The sequence below is a fragment of the Centropristis striata genome, chromosome 16 (genome assembly GCF_030273125.1).
Source record: "Centropristis striata isolate RG_2023a ecotype Rhode Island chromosome 16, C.striata_1.0, whole genome shotgun sequence".
NCBI classification, from domain to species: Eukaryota; Metazoa; Chordata; class Actinopteri; order Perciformes; family Serranidae; genus Centropristis; species Centropristis striata.
Window position 1 is genome coordinate 7,941,153 of NC_081532.1, and position 18,817 is coordinate 7,959,969.

General features: G+C 37.3%; 1 protein-coding gene across 2 annotated transcripts; it reads left to right on the plus strand.

The window, feature by feature from the left end:
- The first annotated feature begins 539 nt into the window (after window positions 1-539).
- Window positions 540-18,616, plus strand: atl1 (atlastin GTPase 1). Of its 2 annotated transcripts, none has more exons than XM_059352975.1 (14): window positions 540-706; window positions 2,335-2,585; window positions 4,167-4,301; window positions 5,411-5,515; window positions 7,155-7,205; window positions 7,882-7,938; window positions 9,319-9,411; window positions 9,955-10,093; window positions 11,564-11,691; window positions 11,955-12,011; window positions 12,545-12,616; window positions 12,704-13,135; window positions 14,682-14,696; window positions 14,910-18,616. In XM_059352975.1, the coding sequence occupies exons 1-14, from the start codon at window positions 667-669 to the stop codon at window positions 15,024-15,026; spliced, it is 1,692 nt and encodes a 563-aa protein (XP_059208958.1). In that variant the 5' UTR covers window positions 540-666; the 3' UTR covers window positions 15,027-18,616. The 2 variants fall into 2 exon arrangements, with proteins under 2 accessions (XP_059208958.1, XP_059208959.1); XM_059352976.1 differs by having other exon boundaries at window positions 540-700.
- Window positions 18,617-18,817: the final 201 nt, after the last annotated feature.

Sequence of the window (18,817 nt, forward strand, 5' to 3'; positions counted from 1 at the left end):
AAAGTATTTAAGATTGGCTCCACAAATGTGGCAAATGTAAATAAATGATAAAAAAAAAAAAAAAAATACATAACAATATAATATTCTTGCACAATGAGTACTTTTGAATTCAAGACTTTTACTTGGAATGGAGTATTTTTAGTCTATGTTTAAATGTATTTCTATTTGCACTTTTTACTTTAGGAAAGAATTTATGTAGTTTTTACACCACCATATACCAGTTTGTTTGTGTCCGGATATTTTACGATAGTACTGGAAGGCAGCACGACTTCCATTCTCTGTGTAATTACCGCCACCTACTGATGGAAGCTGCACGTGTATTTTCATTGAATTTGCAATGAAAGATACTTGAATTTAACTGCAGCGGCCATACTTCACATACCCAGTGGTTGCACTCATTCTAACACAATGTCCGCTGAACCACAATCTTCTTTATGCACTATTAAGCTGATACATTACACTGAGTAAGAGACAACAGACAACAGCGCCCCCTGGCTGCATGCACGAGTCCCTGCATCACGCTGGGAATAAAAAGCTCCATCATCCTCCTGCGATGCGAGCATCGTTTTGGTGGAGATAGGGCATCCTCCCAACCCTTCGACACCCATGACTACCGACTAGGGTCGCTCATTAACGGACAAACAGAGGGGATTTAAGGACAGTATTATGGCGAAACACCGCAAAGACAGAGACAGCTGGGGTGAGTGTACGTACAGCATTTGATATTTCATGCTTTCCTTGACGCACATACATTTTTTTTCCTCCTTATTCCTTTCGAGGCGAGGGTGTAAGCATTGCAGCCAATTAGATGTTTATCTTCCACCACGAAGGGCTTGTTTTTGTTCCGCCAACACTGTAATCACTGTATTTATTACGACACTCATAATATCTTATGATTCTAATGGTGCGAAATACACATTATTTTATGTTTATCACTGCACTGATGTCGGTCAATCAAGCATAAGGCGAACAGACATTTTCACAATTTATACCTTTTTAAAAAAACGTTTTAATCATATGCATACAGGAAATACTTGGGGCGGTCCAGGCCCCCAAAAGGCCTGCAAATAACCTTCTGATTTTATTGTATTTATCACACTGAGCCTCTTATGATGCTCTGTGGTGCATCTGCCATGAAATTATGTAATATTGCATCAGTAAATAGCTTGTCAGTGCTATCACCATCATATTTGTACTAATCATTTTCACCTCTATCACCATGATTATGATGATAACCAGCATCCTAATTGTCAGTGACATCACTCTGTGTTAACTTTGAAGACAGGCCTGCATTGGGAGGGGAAATGGGGACTGTATCAAGGTTGAAGGGGGAAAAAAGAGGGGGGAAATGCTTGTCATTAGAGAGTTTATATCTGGTTTGACCCACTTTAAGCAGACATCGCTTCTGATGTCTTCCTTCGGTTTGTTTTAAAGAGCAGCAGCAACATGATCAGGTTAACCAGGCAGAGGCTCGTGCCGGGCCGGGTGAGGCCTTTGCAGGAGACGCTGAAGTCAAACTGACAGTCCTCTTCAGGCCTGAGAGGAGACCTTGGCTGATTCCTCCTTAAATTATTCACAGTGCATTCTTGGCACCCTGCATTAATCTTTTAGCATGCTCCCAAATTTTGCCTGCTACTCCTTAATCTGTCCCACTACCATTGTAACTCTAACAGGCATGCTTAATTTACAATTACAACCGCAAAATGAGCATCACACAGCCACACAGATTTGACTGACTTATGTGGATTTTCTTCCCTTTTTTAACCTTCAAGGTTTGCAGAACATACATGGTCAGATAAGTTCTACATGAATGGGATTTGGGAGATGAAAATTCACCCAATCTGTGCTTGAGGGCGGTCATGCTGCTTGAGACAGCAGCAGAGATTGGAAACACACTGAGTCACTGCCAGGAAAGCGCCAGAAAAAGCTCTGAATGCACATGATCTCATTGGACACAAACAGATGGGATGGATAGTATGGCATGATTCATAATAAGTATTAACAAGCGTGCAGGCGATGATATTGATCTGGTGCTAACAGGAAGGAGTAATGGACTCAACTTTCCTGTTTCCTCGCCTTAATGGACCACTAAGTTAGCCTTCCATCACTCAGAACAAGTTCTGGCAAATCACTTGCTCATATAATAACATTGCAGTTGAGTTTCCGGTGCTGATTAAAACTAATTATGTGGGAAAATATAACCAGAAAATATCAACATTAGAATTTCTCTGCATTCAACTGAATAGAAAGTCTGCAATATGTTTAGTTAAGGTTCACTTCTCAGAGCACTACTCCATTATTGGAATCTGTCCCCCCGTCTGTCTCGTCTCCCAGGGTCCCTCAGTGACAAAAATGTCTACGACTGGAGCTCAGAGGAGGAGGAGCCGGACGGACGAGCCCGGCCCGTGCAGGTGCTGCTGGTCAAAGACGACCACACCTTCGAGCTGGACGAGGCGGCCCTGAGTCGCATCCTGCTGGCGGAGGAGGTCAGAGACAGAGAGGTGGTGGCCATCTCTGTGGCCGGAGCTTTCCGCAAGGGCAAGTCCTTCCTCATGGACTTCATGCTGCGCTACATGTACAACCATGTAAGTGTGGAGTGTGACTTTGGGCCTCACACCTAAAAAATGCCTTTTTTTTGGCTGTTGAAAGGTTAAATTAGAGGTTTGCAGTGGTGGAAAGTAACTAAGTTCATTTACTCAAGTACTGTACTGAAGTACAATTTTACAATTTTGATGAAGTTGTACTTTACTTGAGTAATCCCATTTTATGTAACTTTATACTTCTACTCCACTACATTTTAGAGGCAGATATTGTACTTTTAACTCCTCTACAGTTAGCTGACAGCTTTAGTTACTTTTCAGGTTGAGATTAAACATGAAAAACATGATACATTTAAAATGATTCAACATTTGTTGAAATTAAACCTCATAACAGGATATTAAGAAGATAAAATTAATCCTACCTGGACAACAGTAAGATACTGCTTACATAAATGCATCAATAATAATAACAATCCAATAATATATTTGGAATTTATAAAACAATCTTAGTTGGTCCATTCTGCATAATGCTTACTTTCACTTTGGATACTTTAAGTACATTTTGATGCTGATATATTTGTACTTTTACTTAAGTAAGTTTTGGATACATGCCTTTTATTTGTAGTGGAGAAATTTCACAGTTTGATACTAGCACTTTTACTTAAGTAAAGGATTTGAATACTTCTTCCACCACTGGAGGTTTACTATGCCAGATCCCCCTAAAAATGTATAGACTCTAGATCTTTGCCTGTGTTTCCTCTTTTCTTTTCATTTTGTCATGTTTGGCAAATTTCTGGGTGTCACCCTTTTGGCATAAAGCTGCAAATAGTGACGAAAAAACACAATATAGCGAGGTGAAACATCAAGTGGGCTAAGCTTGAATCTGTTAGCTTTCACTTTCATTTAGCCGAGAGGCGGGGCCAAGTTTGAATGTGTTAACAAACAGTAACCGACAATTCCTGCATAATATGCCTTTAAAATGTGACATGTTTAAATGTGTGCATGTTTAAAAGAAAAGGTTTGACATTTGCGTATTAAATTTTGTAGATATTATGCTGATATTCTATTTTTTGTATCATTTCTTCTCTCAAAGAAATTCACTCTTGTCGGGGTGGACAAGTCTGTGATTTAGCTCAATATCTGATGTTTAAAATATGCATTTAAACTCAGATTGATCACAATTTTTCAACGATTTAAATTTGAAAGGTTGGCAAGACAATATTAGGATGCATGACATAAATTGATGTAAACAAATTCATAAAAGAATAAGTAAATGAATTAAGCAAATTTAAAAAAACAGGGTTAGGAATTAAAAAATGGAAACTAAATATGTAATGAAGTGTATTATAAATTATTTGCTGCAGTTAATGGGATTTTAATCAGATTATTGGTACTCAGATAAGTGGTCTTGAATGTATTTATTGTAATATTTGAGTATTTATTTGTATATTTTAACTAGCTTTGTTATATATTTTGTTTGAAATGATTATGGCTGCTATATAAACAGGATAAATCCAACAAAAGAAAAGTAGGAGATCACATACTGACAAAATATCCCACACTTAATTAAAAAAACATATGATATTTAAACGAATAAAGCCCCATTTGTGATCTGGCTGTGTGCAGGCGTCTGAAACCTGGCTCGGCGATTCAGATGAGCCTCTGACCGGCTTCTCCTGGAGGGGGGGCTCAGAGAGGGAGACCACCGGGATCCAGATCTGGAGCGAGGTCTTCCTGGTGGACAAGCCAGACGGAAGAAAGGTGAAATCTGTGACTCTATACGGTTCTCCAGATAGTCTAGAGTGGATCCTTACAATGCAACAAGGTATAATAAGACATAATTAAATGCGACTCAGATACTTTATTAACCTTTTTTAAAAATATTGTTATTCATCTTGGCAGCAGGTCAGCTCCTCGCCCTTTATATATATATATATATATATCTATATATCTATATATAACCACATGCATTCACACTTAGAAGCTGCCCAGTAAAAGCACACTTGAAGAAAGACATTTTTTGCATTTAGACAGTTATAACTAGCTTCTTTTACACTTGCATCTGCCAAAAGTCTCCTATCTTTAGTCTGCACAGAAGGCAGCAGCAAAAGCCAGAGCGCTACTTGTTGTCAGCTTTGAATTTCGTCCATTTCCATTTTTTTTCCCATTTATCCTTTATTTATTTCTCAAGGAATCATTGAAGGCAACCCCTCATTTACAATGATGTCGAGAGTACAGAGAAAACACAAAACAGAGTACAGAGAAAACACAAAATGGCACAGACAAAACACATGCAAAAATATTAGAGTTAGTTACAGTGAAAGGCAGAGTTATTGGTTATCATAGTTTTTAACTGGCCCAGAGTTATAATTGTGTTGAGTTTGAGTGAATGTTGTAAGATGTTCCAGGTAGATGCAGCAGAAAAACTGAAAGCAGTTTTTCCAAATTCAGTATTTGTCCGAGGAACATTGAGCATTAACCATCACTAGAGCATGTTGGATAATTACTATGTGACCAGTTTAATAAAGTGCTGAGGTATGGTGGCATGTCACCTATCAAGACTTTATAAATGAAAAGAAACCAGTGGATGTCTCGTTTCCCACCTTGTTGTATAGGAAGCAATGGAGTAACTGTCCACCTAATTATGGCTAATTTATGGTGCTAAAATCAGCAGAATTTTGGCCATTTTCTCCTTTAAATCTCCCTAAAAAACCAACCTACCAACTGGCTCTTCACTGTTTTTTCTTAGCTATGTTTCCTGTCTCTAAAGGACTTCTCTAATCCTTCACACGACTCTATTACAGAGGCGTGACAAGCATTCAGACTACCTTGCAGCACATTTCAGTGTCTCCGTCTGTTTCATTTCACAGGTGGCTGTGCTGCTAATGGACACACAGGGCACGTTTGACAGCCAGTCGACACTGAGGGATTCAGCCACTGTGTTTGCACTGAGCACCATGATCAGCTCCATGCAGGTACACTGACTTTCACCCGTCCGACCCAGCTGTGCTTCGGTAAAGATTGTGCATATTAATGTGAATTAATTAACATAGGTTTGTATATTTAACCGAGCTAGCAGCAGGGTCTTGGTGGGAGATCTGAACACCACAAGACTGAAATATCAGCTATAGAAGTGATCCCCAAAAAATCTGGTGTTTGAGTTCCTGGACAGTTATCCTCATGACTTTGGTGACCTCCTGACCTTTTCTCTAGTGCCATCAAGAGATTCATATCTGTTTTTTAAGTGAAATGTCTCAACAATTGTGTTCAAATTCAAGTTTTTTTTTAAATCAAGGGCACAACAATTAAAGCTACAGTTGGTAAATTTTGTAAAAAATATGTTTTTAAGTGACTTTACTGTCACTATATCCTGAGGCAGATAATCCATGAAAAAGTCACGTTCTTCTGCATCTTTCTTGTGCTCCTTATAGAGAGGAAATGAAATGATGTAACTTTGTAGGACAACTTTGAAGTTAGCATCACCACGGGGGCAGTGGTGGAAGAAGTATTCAGATCTCTTAATTAAGTAAAAGTACTAGTACCACACTGTGAAATGACTCCACTACAAGAAAAACTCCTTCATTCAAAACTTACTTAAGTAAAAGTGCAAAAGTATCAGCATCAAAATGTATCAAAAGTAAAAGTACTCGTTATGCAGAATGACTCCACACAGATTGTTTTATATGTTCTAAATATAGTATCAGATTATTATTATTATTTATGCATTTATGTAAGGAGCATTTTACTGCTGTCAGTGTAGGGCTTATTTTAACTATTTAATATACTTAATTTAATTTATTTGTTTAATTTATAAACATGTATAATCACTTTAAATTGATCATGTTTTTATGTTAAATATTCACCTGGAATGTAACTAAAAGTAGCAGCTAAATGTAGTGGAGTAAAAAGTACAATATTTGCCCTCTAAATTGTAGTGAAGTATAAGAATAAAGTTACAAATGTTGAATTACTCAAGTAAAGAAAAAGTACCTCAAAATTGTACTGAAGTACAGTACTTGAGTAGAAATACTTAGTTTCATTCTACCACTGCATGGGGTCTATTGAGACTTCTCCCATGGGATTTTTGCATTGGATTTTGGATCATTGCAGAATATAAGCTCTGTGCCAAACTCATGTTTCTGTTGCTGACATGTTTTGTTCATCAGGATAATCTTTTAACGTTTAACGTGTTAATGCAGCCAGCAGAAGTAAAAAGCTAACGTTATGCTATAGCGAACTACACCACAGTTGCTAAATTGTTTATTTATCTAATCTACAAGCTACAAGAGTTTGCAAGAGCACAGAAAAACACGTCTAGAGGCTGTGAGGCGGACTAGTGAGAGAGTTCAAGGTCTTCAGCTTCCAGTGTCCATAAATCAATAGTATGCTGTCCAAACTTTGTCTTATTGGGAAGTATTTTTCCCATTGAATATTCTAGTGAACAAGTTAAACATTATACCTGCATATGGCAAAACCTTGGTCTTTTTTGTTCTCCGACAGTTATGTTCATTTGGTTTCACACACAAATGGTTTTAATCAAGAGATGTACTCTACAGTTCCCCATGAAATGATGAAATGATTAAATGATATAATAAATAAATGGTCTTTTTTCAGGTTTACAACATCTCTCAGAATGTACAAGAGGACGACCTTCAGCATTTGCAGGTAACACGGTCAAGTGTCGACACTAACAGAGTCGAGAGCTCGAGGAGCTAATCCACATTTTTGCCAGCCAGACATGAAACATTTTAGTGTTAGTCTGTTTGCCTTCTCTTACAGCAGAAACATAAATCCTGTTAAAAGAAATTCCACTGAAGCCAAATTCTGAATGAATGTGCCCCCACAGGATCTTAAACATTCCTGTTAACCCATAAATGCCAGCACTTCTAAAAAGTCACATTTTCTTCTTTGCATCTTTTTTTTCTTGGGAAAATAATTACAATGATCAATTTTTTTTAGAAAATATTTGCTTCCACCAAACAGTTGAGAAGTTGCTTCATGGTAGAAAGAAAAAAATATTAACAGTTTTTTAACTGTTAACTATAAACTGTTATAATGCTAGTAATATGTGATTATAGCAACATTTGTTACCATTTATTTTTTAGAGTTACCAGTACTAGTAGTACTAGTTCATTCCAGTGATTTGAAACGTCTTGGAAATGGCGAAAAAATCATATAATGGAATAATAATAAATATATGATATTCACAACAATAAATGTTCATAAATGTTGTTATTTGTAATGTAATATAACACATTTCTTTTATAAATTGAGCAGATACTCTTTAATAAAAATGATTGTGGCACTTAAACTCATTTCACTCATTTTGTTTTTATTTCAGCTCTTCACAGAGTACGGCAGACTAGCGATGGAGGAGACTTTCCTCAAACCGTTCCAGGTACTGTAAATGTTTTTCCCTCGCTGGATGGTGCTGAGTGCATCCAAATGTCAGAATGTGACATTTACAAATGATCATTGGTGTTAGCTTTAAGCATCTTGACATACTGGATTGAGGTTTGTTATGCTAAGAAATTTAATGAGTTTTGGAAAGATCTGAAGTTGAACAACTGTTTGGTTTTCTAGTGAATTGTTGAGTGTGCTTGAAAGAGCAGACTATATACCATTCACCAGGCTTAATCCTATTTATTCTTCCATTTCTTCCATGTTTTTTTTCTCAGTTGACTACTCCTCCCAGAGTTTTAGTCGCACATACATTAAAAAGGTATCAAATCGACCGGCTTGGCCATGACAAGTGTGGTATCACTTTTTTAAGGGTTTCGGCAAACGGTTTTCAAATTATTCGTCAAAAACACGCAAAAAAATCCCCCCAATGTTACCCTACCCTGAAGCTAGAGTGGATGACATAATTGCTAGAGTGCAGAGGGAGAGAAAAAATAAAAAATAAATAAATTTGGAAACTGCGCTTGAGGCCGCAGATACCACTCTACAGAAATAATGTATACATAGAAACGTGGAAAAATTCGTCTTCTCACTTATAGTCATCTGGTAAAGCTGTCAGAGTTATAGTTTGGGCGTAGCACGCACAGATGCGCCACCAACACGCACCAACAGCCTCATAGTCTGCCATGTTAAAAAGGCGTGAACATTTCTGGAGGAAAGCATAGGTACCAATTTCTTCTGATTGCTCTAAAAAGACACTTTCTTCATTTTTCTTCACAAAACATATGTAGACGTTCAGGAAGAACCCAAGATGCTCAAAGTAAAGTTGGATCAATGATAGGAGTGACGGTTTAGCTAGAAACGATTTCTGTTCGAGGAGAACGTTTTGCTGTCTTTCGATCCGTGTCAGTGGCTTCCCAGGAGCAGTTGATTTCAGTTGATTTCTCTACTCTGATTGGTGGCCGCCACCTGGCCCTGGTTGCTTAGCTACCAAAGCTACCACAAACACACACACACACACACACTAACTGAAAACTGTCAGTTTATACTAACTGATCAGTTTTACCAAGTAACTGACAATTTTGAGACACAAACTGACGAGTTTCACACTACTTTTAGACAGACACACGGACAAACACACACACACACACACACACACACACACACACACACACACGGACAAACAACACCTATTATCTTTGATTTATCTTTCCATTTTGAAAACAGTTCAAATTGTAATCTAATAATGTATGGGTGAGAGTCACAGGCCAGAGTCAAGCACACACAAAATTTCTTTAGAAATGTTTTAGTTGGCATATACTATTTGAACATAATGTACAGCAGAAGAGTCACATGGTTGTTGTTTTTTTGGTTTTAGTCCATGATCTTCCTGGTTCGAGACTGGAGCTTTCCATACGAGTTTCCCTACGGACAGGAGGGAGGCATGAAGTTCCTGGAGAAGAGACTGAAGGTCAGATGTGACTGTTGATGTGCAGTTTTTAACCTCCTGTTATGTTCATTTCTCAGGAACAGCAATAACGTTCGTTGCTCAATTTGACCCGGGGCCTTATCCAAAAGTGTCAGAAACTAAAAAATCCTGATAGACATTGTTTTTATTTCATTAATAACTCCATTACTAACCATTTCAATCAATATTAAGTGCAATGGAGTTTTTCCCCTTACAGATCATGGTTCAATGAGGATAATTTACTTGATTTTCATAAAAAATGCATGTTAAAACTTTTTTTTACGTACATTGGAAAGACTTTGGACAAGACATATAAAACTCAATGGTTGACATTGTTTTTTTTAAAAACTTTATTTAACATTTTTTTATGAAAAAATACCTGTAGCTATTTTTTTATGATTTTAAAACTTTGAAATGTGTCAATTTGACCCACAACAAGAGGGGTAAACAATCGCTGTGCAGATTTTAGAGAGTTTAACAAAACCAATGCACGTCTAACATTGATATTGTTTTCACCTGATATTTGTGTTGGTGTTTGTGGTTTAGATCTCAGAGAACCAGCACGAAGAGCTGCAGAACGTGCGTAAACACATCCACTCCTGCTTCACCAACATCTCCTGTTTCCTGATGCCTCACCCCGGCCTCAAGGTGGCCACCAACCCACACTTTGACGGAAGAATAAAAGGTACATTTCCTCTGTCTCATAACAGGTTTCTTGTCAAATGTTTCTGACCTCAGTGATTATCTAAATGAAGACATTTAAATAAGAAACAGAATAATATAATAATATGACATAAACTCCTAGAGGTGTGGGGGGAATCAATACAGTATAGTATCACCATATTTTGCGTGCCGATATTATATGGCCGCCAAGTATCGCTATTTAGCGTTTCCACAGCCGTAGCAGGCTCACTTTTAGGAATATACTGGAGATACTGGTATCATATGAAAGTAGAAGATCTAAGGAATCTATAGGCACCATGTGTCAGGATATTGTGTTGGGAAGTTCAGTCAAAAAAATTCAGAGCAGTGAAGCTTAATCCTCTGGGGTCTATGATAACGCTGGCATGATCAGATAACGTGGATTTTTTTCAAAGCGCCATAACAAGATATGATCATTTTAATTTGATCATACAAAAATGTTTATTCAAGTGTAAAAGTAGGATGGGACGAGGTAGGCGTGGCATTTTGTAAAAATGGAAAAAAGGGGTCGAATCATCTAACACTGTTCCTATGAATAAACATGATTTTATGGTAATTTTTAGTGTATGTTTTATTAAATTTGAATTTTACCATTTGCAACCTATGTTTTACATTTTTTAGGTCTGAAACAGTTCATTGAGCATATTTGTGGTTTTTATTGTCAGAAATAGTATCATTTTATTTCAGATTTCATGATTTTTTTGTGTATTTTTGGGCTCAATGTGTTCATAAAGTGGGTTAAAGTGAAAAATAATAGTCAGATCATGTTGGAAGTTGTGCTGAGAAAATACTAAATACCAAACATGGGTATAGTAAATATTATGTGGTATATAAAGGGCAAATAGGCTCAGAGCCCAGACCCCAGAGGGTTAAAGTTGAAGAAAGTTTGAGCAAATGCGGCAGTTGTTGTCGTCCAACATGTTTGATATCAGTTCAGTTGAGTTTGACTGAATACTCTGTTGGTCAGTCTGTGGGTTTGACTCTCATTGTGGAGAAATAAAAAGACTGAAGTGGATGGATAGACTGAGAATTTTCTCTTATTTGACAAAACAATTCTTGATTTAATTTAATTTTGCGGACACAAAATGCAGTTAAACAGTTAAATCACTATATATTGTATCACAATACTCACCAAATCACAAAATGCTTAAAGTTGCAATATAGTATCGTCACTCAAGTATCAGGATAAAATCGTATCGTGGAGCCTTTGCTGATTCACACCTCTATAAACTACATATCTACAACTGCCTGAATTCAGGAGGTAAATATGTGACCCTGCAGACGATGCAGAGTATTAATAAGCAGCACTGCTGCTCTGAATTGTTGAATCTTTCCCTCCCGTATCCTGGACTACCAAATAAACACCAAGAAACTGCATATAACAGAGCAAACACTGTTTTTTCAGCATTTACTGTCCACACTCACCAGCCGCTGTCTCTCCTCTTCCGTTTAGAGATCGACGGCGAGTTCATAAACAACCTGAAGGTTTTGGTCCCGTGGCTCCTCAGTCCTCGTAACATCGACGTGAAGGAGATCAACGGCAGCGAAATCACCTGCAGAGGCCTGGTGGAGTACTTCAAGGTCAGAACAAACAACCACGTTAATATGAAACACTCAAACCAACACCGTACTCTCTTTGAAATATTGATTTATATGTTTATCTTTATAGCTCAGACTTTCACTGTGTGTTCACTGGACATAAAGTCATATTGTTCTTTATGTATAATAATAACTATTAAACTCTGACTGTGTTTCTGCACACACTGTGAATAAATCCAACATATTAAAATGACTTAAATTAACTAGTTCTGTTACTTTTAATGTCATTCTTCTGTTCATTTCAGGCATACATTAAGATTTACCAAGGTGAGGAGCTGCCACATCCAAAGTCCATGCTGCAGGTACATTTTCCTCATCATCTTATCGTTTTTCTTCTTTTTACTGCATACTTTTCTCGCAATACACTTTCAAGTTACTTTCTTAGTTGGTCCATTAGTATATATATATAGTGCCTTTATTTTATGTCCATGCTTCATTTTAACACAACATGAGTGTATTATATGTACAGTGTATTTTTTTTTTTAATTTTCAGGTGTACTTCTGTGGCTGATTACTAAATGAGCCTCTTGGAAACAGACACAGGAGCCTAAAGTGTCAGGCTCCTTAGATAACAATATTAGACTAATTTGGGGTCTAATTTGATTTATGCTATATTTTCACTATTCTTCTGATCTGTCTCTACCTGAGCGGCTCATGCAGCCTGCGTGTGTTTATGTTCATTTACTTGAGCAAATAAATTAAGTTTATGTTCCTAATAATATATTTATATCTAAGATATTCTCATGCTTCACAGGCCCCCCCCCCCCCCCCCCCCAATGTTCAACTCAAAGTTTCACCTTTAATGACCACTATATTTCCATGTGCTTCCTCTCAGGCGACAGCAGAGGCCAATAATTTGGCAGCAGTTGCAGCTGCAAAGGATCTATACAACAAGAAAATGGAGGAGGTAGGTGAAAGTTTCCAATTTTTTTTCCCAAACTGTCCCCCGGTTGTCCAGTCTGTCTTCATATGGCCGTCTCCATTCTGTCTCCAGGTCTGCGGGGGGGACCGGCCCTTCCTGGCCCCCAGCGAGCTGCAGGCCCGGCACAGCGTCATCAGAGAGGAGGCCCTGCAGGTGTTCCGGGGCGTGAAGAAGATGGGAGGCGAGGAGTTCAGCCGCCGCTACCTGCAGCAGCTGGAGGGAGAGATCGACGAGGTGTTTGTCCAGTACATCAAGCACAATGACTCCAAGAACATTTTCCACGCAGCCCGCACGCCGGCCACCCTGTTCGTGGTCATCTTTGTCATGTACGTGGCTGCGGGGATCACGGGCTTTGTGGGCGTGGACATCATTGCCAGCTTGTGTAACATGATCCTGGGTCTGGCACTGATCACTCTCTGCACCTGGGCCTACATCCGTTACTCCGGGGAGTACCGGGAACTCGGCGCCGTCATCGACCAGGTGGCAGGTGCACTGTGGGACCAGGTAATTTAACGGAAAACATAAACATTAATGAAGTTAGGAATGAATCTGTCTGTCTAGTGGAATCAATATTTGAATCAATACTCACCAAGTTCACGAACACTTCATTAATAATGCAAAACCACCAGCATGAGTCTTTGCACACAAAAAAGAAAAGATAAAAACTTAATTTTAACTTGCAGACAAATCAAACTAAACAAACATAGATTACAAACCGATTAAAATAACATTTCTTTTTTTTTTTGAGGATTAACCCCCTGCTATCAAGGGGCTCCTCAGACACAAAAACATGGAAATGAACGAGAGAAATGAGATTAACATATCAGCAAAACTAAAATAAGTGACACAGGTAAAAGTGAAAAAGACGTTTACAGACATATTTGGGGTTTTTTCCTTTTTTTTTTAAAAAAGTCTAAAAACAAAATAGTAGTGATTTTAAAGGAATACAATAATGATGGAAAAGAAAATATAACACACTCAAGGATGGACAACAACAACAATATGATGTACAAAACTTGAAATAACATATAAAAAAACATGAACTAAACAAGGATAAATAGTAGCCACAATCATTTTAAGTGTATTTTTTAGGGAAATCTGTAAAAAAAAAAAACGTAGTATAAAATAAGTTATACATTGATAATAATATATATAATCTATTAATTGATATTCTTGATATACGACGTATACGTATTGTTGTATTGATGTGTTATTATTTATTTTCATTACTGAAATGAATGATTTACTGTCAATATTTAAATTAATTGATTAGTCTAGTTGCATCTACACGTTGTCATCATTTCCAAAGCTGATTGTGTTTTGGCAGAGAAAATTAACAAATCTTCACATCTGGAAGAGAATAGATACATTTTCTGCTGCCCGATGAATCAATTAAAACTTTCAGTCTTATCTGGATATAATCAATGAGAAGGATTTTATCTTTTGCCCAAAACAAGATTTACCAAAGCTGTCTGTTTTCCACTGATGGAAGAAAAAAAGAAACAAAGAGCTTATAATAACAGCTGTAGTCATGACTATGTTTTTCATTGTTTATACTGCTGATACGTTTCATAATCAGTCAATGAATACCTTATTCAGATAATTTGTTTTGTCCAAGCAGGAGTCCTAAACCAACACATATTGCAGCACATTGTGCCATATAAATCAAAGTAAAAAACTGTGCCAAAGTAAACCAGCAAGAGGCTGGAACCACCAAATCTTTGATTAGTATTGATTAAATGTATTTATTTATTTCAATTAATCTATTATTAACATTTATTAACTTTAGGTTAATTGACATGCTTGTAATTTAACTTAAAAAAGTGTACATATCTATCAGTAACTTAGGTGTTACAGTGAGTTCAAACCACTAGAGGGCGACATTCTCTTTTACATCAGTGAGAATAACATAGACATATATATATGTCTAAGGAGAATAGGGCCAAATCCATTCACAGAAACAATGAATTGTTGTTGAACATGCTTTACATTATACATGCATTTAATTGCTCATGCTTTATATTTTTTTATTTTTTCGATGCCTCTGCAGGGGAGCACAAATGAGGTAAGAGAGCAATCAAAGTTGATATATTTAAATCTAGAAAGGATAGAGGTGTATCTTTGGCCTGCTTCTTCTACAGGCTGTATTTTTTCTGTGTTTTTTGAGCTCTTTAACATATTTACAGTATTTATATAGCACCTTCGACCTTCTCTACTGCAAAAAATACACTTAATTTGACAATACAGGACCTTTGAACCCTCCGTCTCTTCTCCACAGGCTCTCTACAAGCTGTACAATGTAGCAGCCAATCACAGGCACCTGTACCACCACGCCTTCCCCGGCGGACCGCAGGTGGACGAGGTTGCGGAGGAGCAGGACAAGAAGAGGGACTGATTAGAAAAGACAGGGTACAGCAGGGACTGACTGGTGATGGACACGAGGAGGAGGAGGGAGCAGGAGGAGGAGGAGGAGGAGGAGGAGGAGCAACCTCACCCATCAGGCACTCTTTTATTCCAGTATTGGCTGGTGCTGCCCACCAATACATCCACCACTTTAAACCTAATAAGGGACTGTATAATGTTCATGTAAAGGCAGAGCGTCCTCTCAGCGGGAGCCTGTTTCCAAGCGATGGATGCCATTTATCATCGTCTCACTTTTTGTCTGTGATAAAACACACACCTGTACAGATCCTGCAGGCTCTCCTAGAGGAGACCTCGGCATATCCAACCTCCAGTCAGCTGTTGATTTCACATCAGACGGGTTTCTTTTTTCATTTGTCACCGTTTGACGACGATTTTTTCAAAGTATAGCCAAATCTGTGAACTCCCCATTTGTGACGATTGTTCTGTTCTTTGAAGTTTAGTGCTGTTTATAAGAAACAATATCTATGACCTGCGATGTTTGAAAGCCAAAATATGTACTGTATGTTAAATAATGACGCGTTACAAGCATCATCAGCATGGTAAGTGGTTAATGTCTGTCATCTTTAAGCTCTTAAAACCAGGTATACTTTATAAAAAATGAGTTTTAATAGTTGTGACAAAGTGGTATTGTGCCATAACATGTAAAAAAAAAAAAAAGGGAAAAAAAAAAGATTTCACATCTACTGCAGCCGGGCTACATGCAGACACTGGATGGCACATTTATTTAGTTGTTTTGTTTTGGAGGTTGATTTCTGCATCAGGGAGTTGCTTTGTGCTTCATGACAGCACCGGGTGGAAAGACAAAAACCAGAATAGTTCAAAGTTTACACAACATAGCTGACATTATCTCTCACTTTGTAGTCTGCTTGCAGTTTTGTAATTACGCAGTGATCCTCTATATGTGTGTTTGGTCTTTGAGGTTGAGGGGAAAGAGCGTGTTTGGTTTCCATTGTGATGTAGAGGTGGCGGGTGAAAAACCATTGTTGTGTTTCTCTCTGAATGTTCGAGCAAATCCGAGGAATGTAGCTATTCTGTGGCCACTGAGGAATCAAAGCTAGTTGTTATTAGGCGGGGCGACAGGCCTGCTTTGGAAAAAAAAAAGGATCCTCATTCCACATCTCTTTCATCATCTTCACACACTTAAGTTGAATCATCTGTGAAGAACTGTTGCATGGTGAAACAAGCCAGGCTCCGACTTTTTTTGTGTTTCCGAAACAGCTTGCATTTATAAACAAAAGGCTTGTATTGGTGACGGCACTTTTTGGTGTTTGAATACTTTGGCTTCGTAGACTGTTACTGTACATTTGTATAACTGTGGTTATTGTTTTTCAGCTCACTGAATACTCCAGGATCATAGAACATCACATACAGCTGCAGCACTGACATGTTTTTTCTTTCTGGTCAGCAACAACATTACAGTATGGAAGCCTGTTTCTGCCAATGTGACGAAAAAGAGTCGTTATAATGAGAAACCTGCTCCAAATTACTTAGTATGTCAAAATAGTAACTTAGTATCTCAAGAAAATTAGAAACATTATTAGAATAATGACTTAGTATCTTAGAAATAATGACTTTATATCTCAAAATAATGATTTACCCCACAGTCATAGCAAAACACACAGCTACATGCACAGCTGCTAGATTATTTATCTGCATAGTAAATTGCACCTCTAACAAAAAGATGAACCTAGTATTTGAATAATGGGGTGACCTTGATTTATATAGTTCATCGTAATAAAACATCGCTTACTGGATCAACCTTTTGTCTGAATTTTATAACAGGAAGAAAGAGGTAAAGAACTGAAGCCAGTTCCCTACATTATTTGAGGAGCTGTCTGGGTAAAGTGTGACGTTGACGAGCAGTGCGAAACTGCACCTTGCGTTTAAAAGTTAATATTTAATATTTTTCTTTTTTTGCACGTCTAAAAATCACTAGAAAAATGCAACACGCTTCCCAAAGATAGGATCTCACATCAAACCACACAGAAAAAAAGTGGGCTTTATGAAAAAACATTTGTATTCTGTTTTACTTTCTCTTTATATCTCGCTTTATATTTTCTATAGGATTTTCAAACTCAAAATTGCATTAAAGTAACTAAATCTGAAATTCATGCATGACTCCTTCAACAGGTCTGGACCACTTGTACGTGAGAAGATATTCAAATGTATGTGAATATTCCATGAATGCAACAAGTTCCCCTAAATTACTTGGACAAGCCACTTCAATGTGTTTGAACTAGGGCTGGGCGATATGAGCCAAAAGTCATATCCCGATATATTTAGGCTGAATATCAATATACTACATATATCCCGATATTTTTATCACAGCGTGAGAGCAAATATGTCCAAAAATAAGTGAGCATAAATGGTGTATAACAATAGGAGTACCTTTTTTTCAAATCAAAGCTCCATAAAGTGCACATTTAAATAAAAAAATATCTTAAATGAAAATAGCCTATGAAATTAAATAGGCCAAACTTTTTCCAAAATAAGTGTATTTATATGAGAAAAGAATAACGAACATTACAAAAGAACTAAATATGACAAACCCCAGTAAGGGCACCATTTATATATAAAGAAAGAAAAAAAATTGAACTATATCGATATATGCGTTATGGTCTAATTCCATATCACATTTAAAAATATATCGATATATCTCTTATATTGATATATCGCTCAGCCCTAGTTTGAACGAGTGTTTCTTGCATAAAGACTCCTAGTTTTGCTGGTGACACATTTCTTGTGACACGTCTCAGTGTGATCTGGGTCTCAGTATCTCCAAATAATGAGTTGATATTTCAAAATGATGAATTACTAAGTAAAAATGATATAAACATTCTCAAAATATCTCTAAATGATCACTTAGTTTCTCAGAATGTTTGTATTAGGTCAAAATCTTGAAAAAGTTTTTAATTATTTTGGGATACTGAGCTTTTATTTTGAGAAAGTTTCTCAATGTAATGACTTACAGGATCTTTATTTTCATCCCAAGGCAAAGTTTTCATCACATTTTTTGTCTTTTTACTGGCAGAAACGGGCCTCCATATTACAGGAACACGGTCATGCATATTTAGCAAGTTTATGCTGAGGTTTGACCTCAAGGGTTGGAAATTTAAAGGCACTGCAGCAGAGTGGCTTCTGAGTCTTCCACAATGTATAATCAGCATCAGTGAGGCCTTCACACAGAGAACCATCTAAGTCCAGTTTAAGATCCGTGAGGTTTTTCAAATCCCATTTCTTCATGTTGGAGTGTCCATTCATTCAGTCAGAAAAGTAGCATTTGTTTACATTGTGTTGCGTTAACACTTCAAATTAAATAGGAGATTTTATCTGTTTAAAGAAATAAATGTATCACAACATGTTATTCTTGGATTTAACAATTCATTCCTGAAGACGCCCCCGTCGGCACTTAAATCATCTCCGGATATCGTGGGAGCCTCAGTGTACTGAAAGGTCAACTGACTCCACCTCGTCCAAGTCCACACTGCTAAGTTTCTGCACACGCATTGCAACATTTCAGTTATGAGGAAATAACTAATAAAGTTGGACCAAATTAATGAACACTAGACTTGAGTTATTTCTTTAAAAAAGACATACAGGCTTCTGGAGGAGCTCATTGTGAGGAAACACCAGGAAGTCATTTAACAATTAGCATGATGACCTCACTAACAATAACTTTATTTATTTAATTATCATTACTCATATTTAAAATAACACCTTCGTGTTCCCTTTTCAATGTAATACTTTGTTTTTTAATGTGTT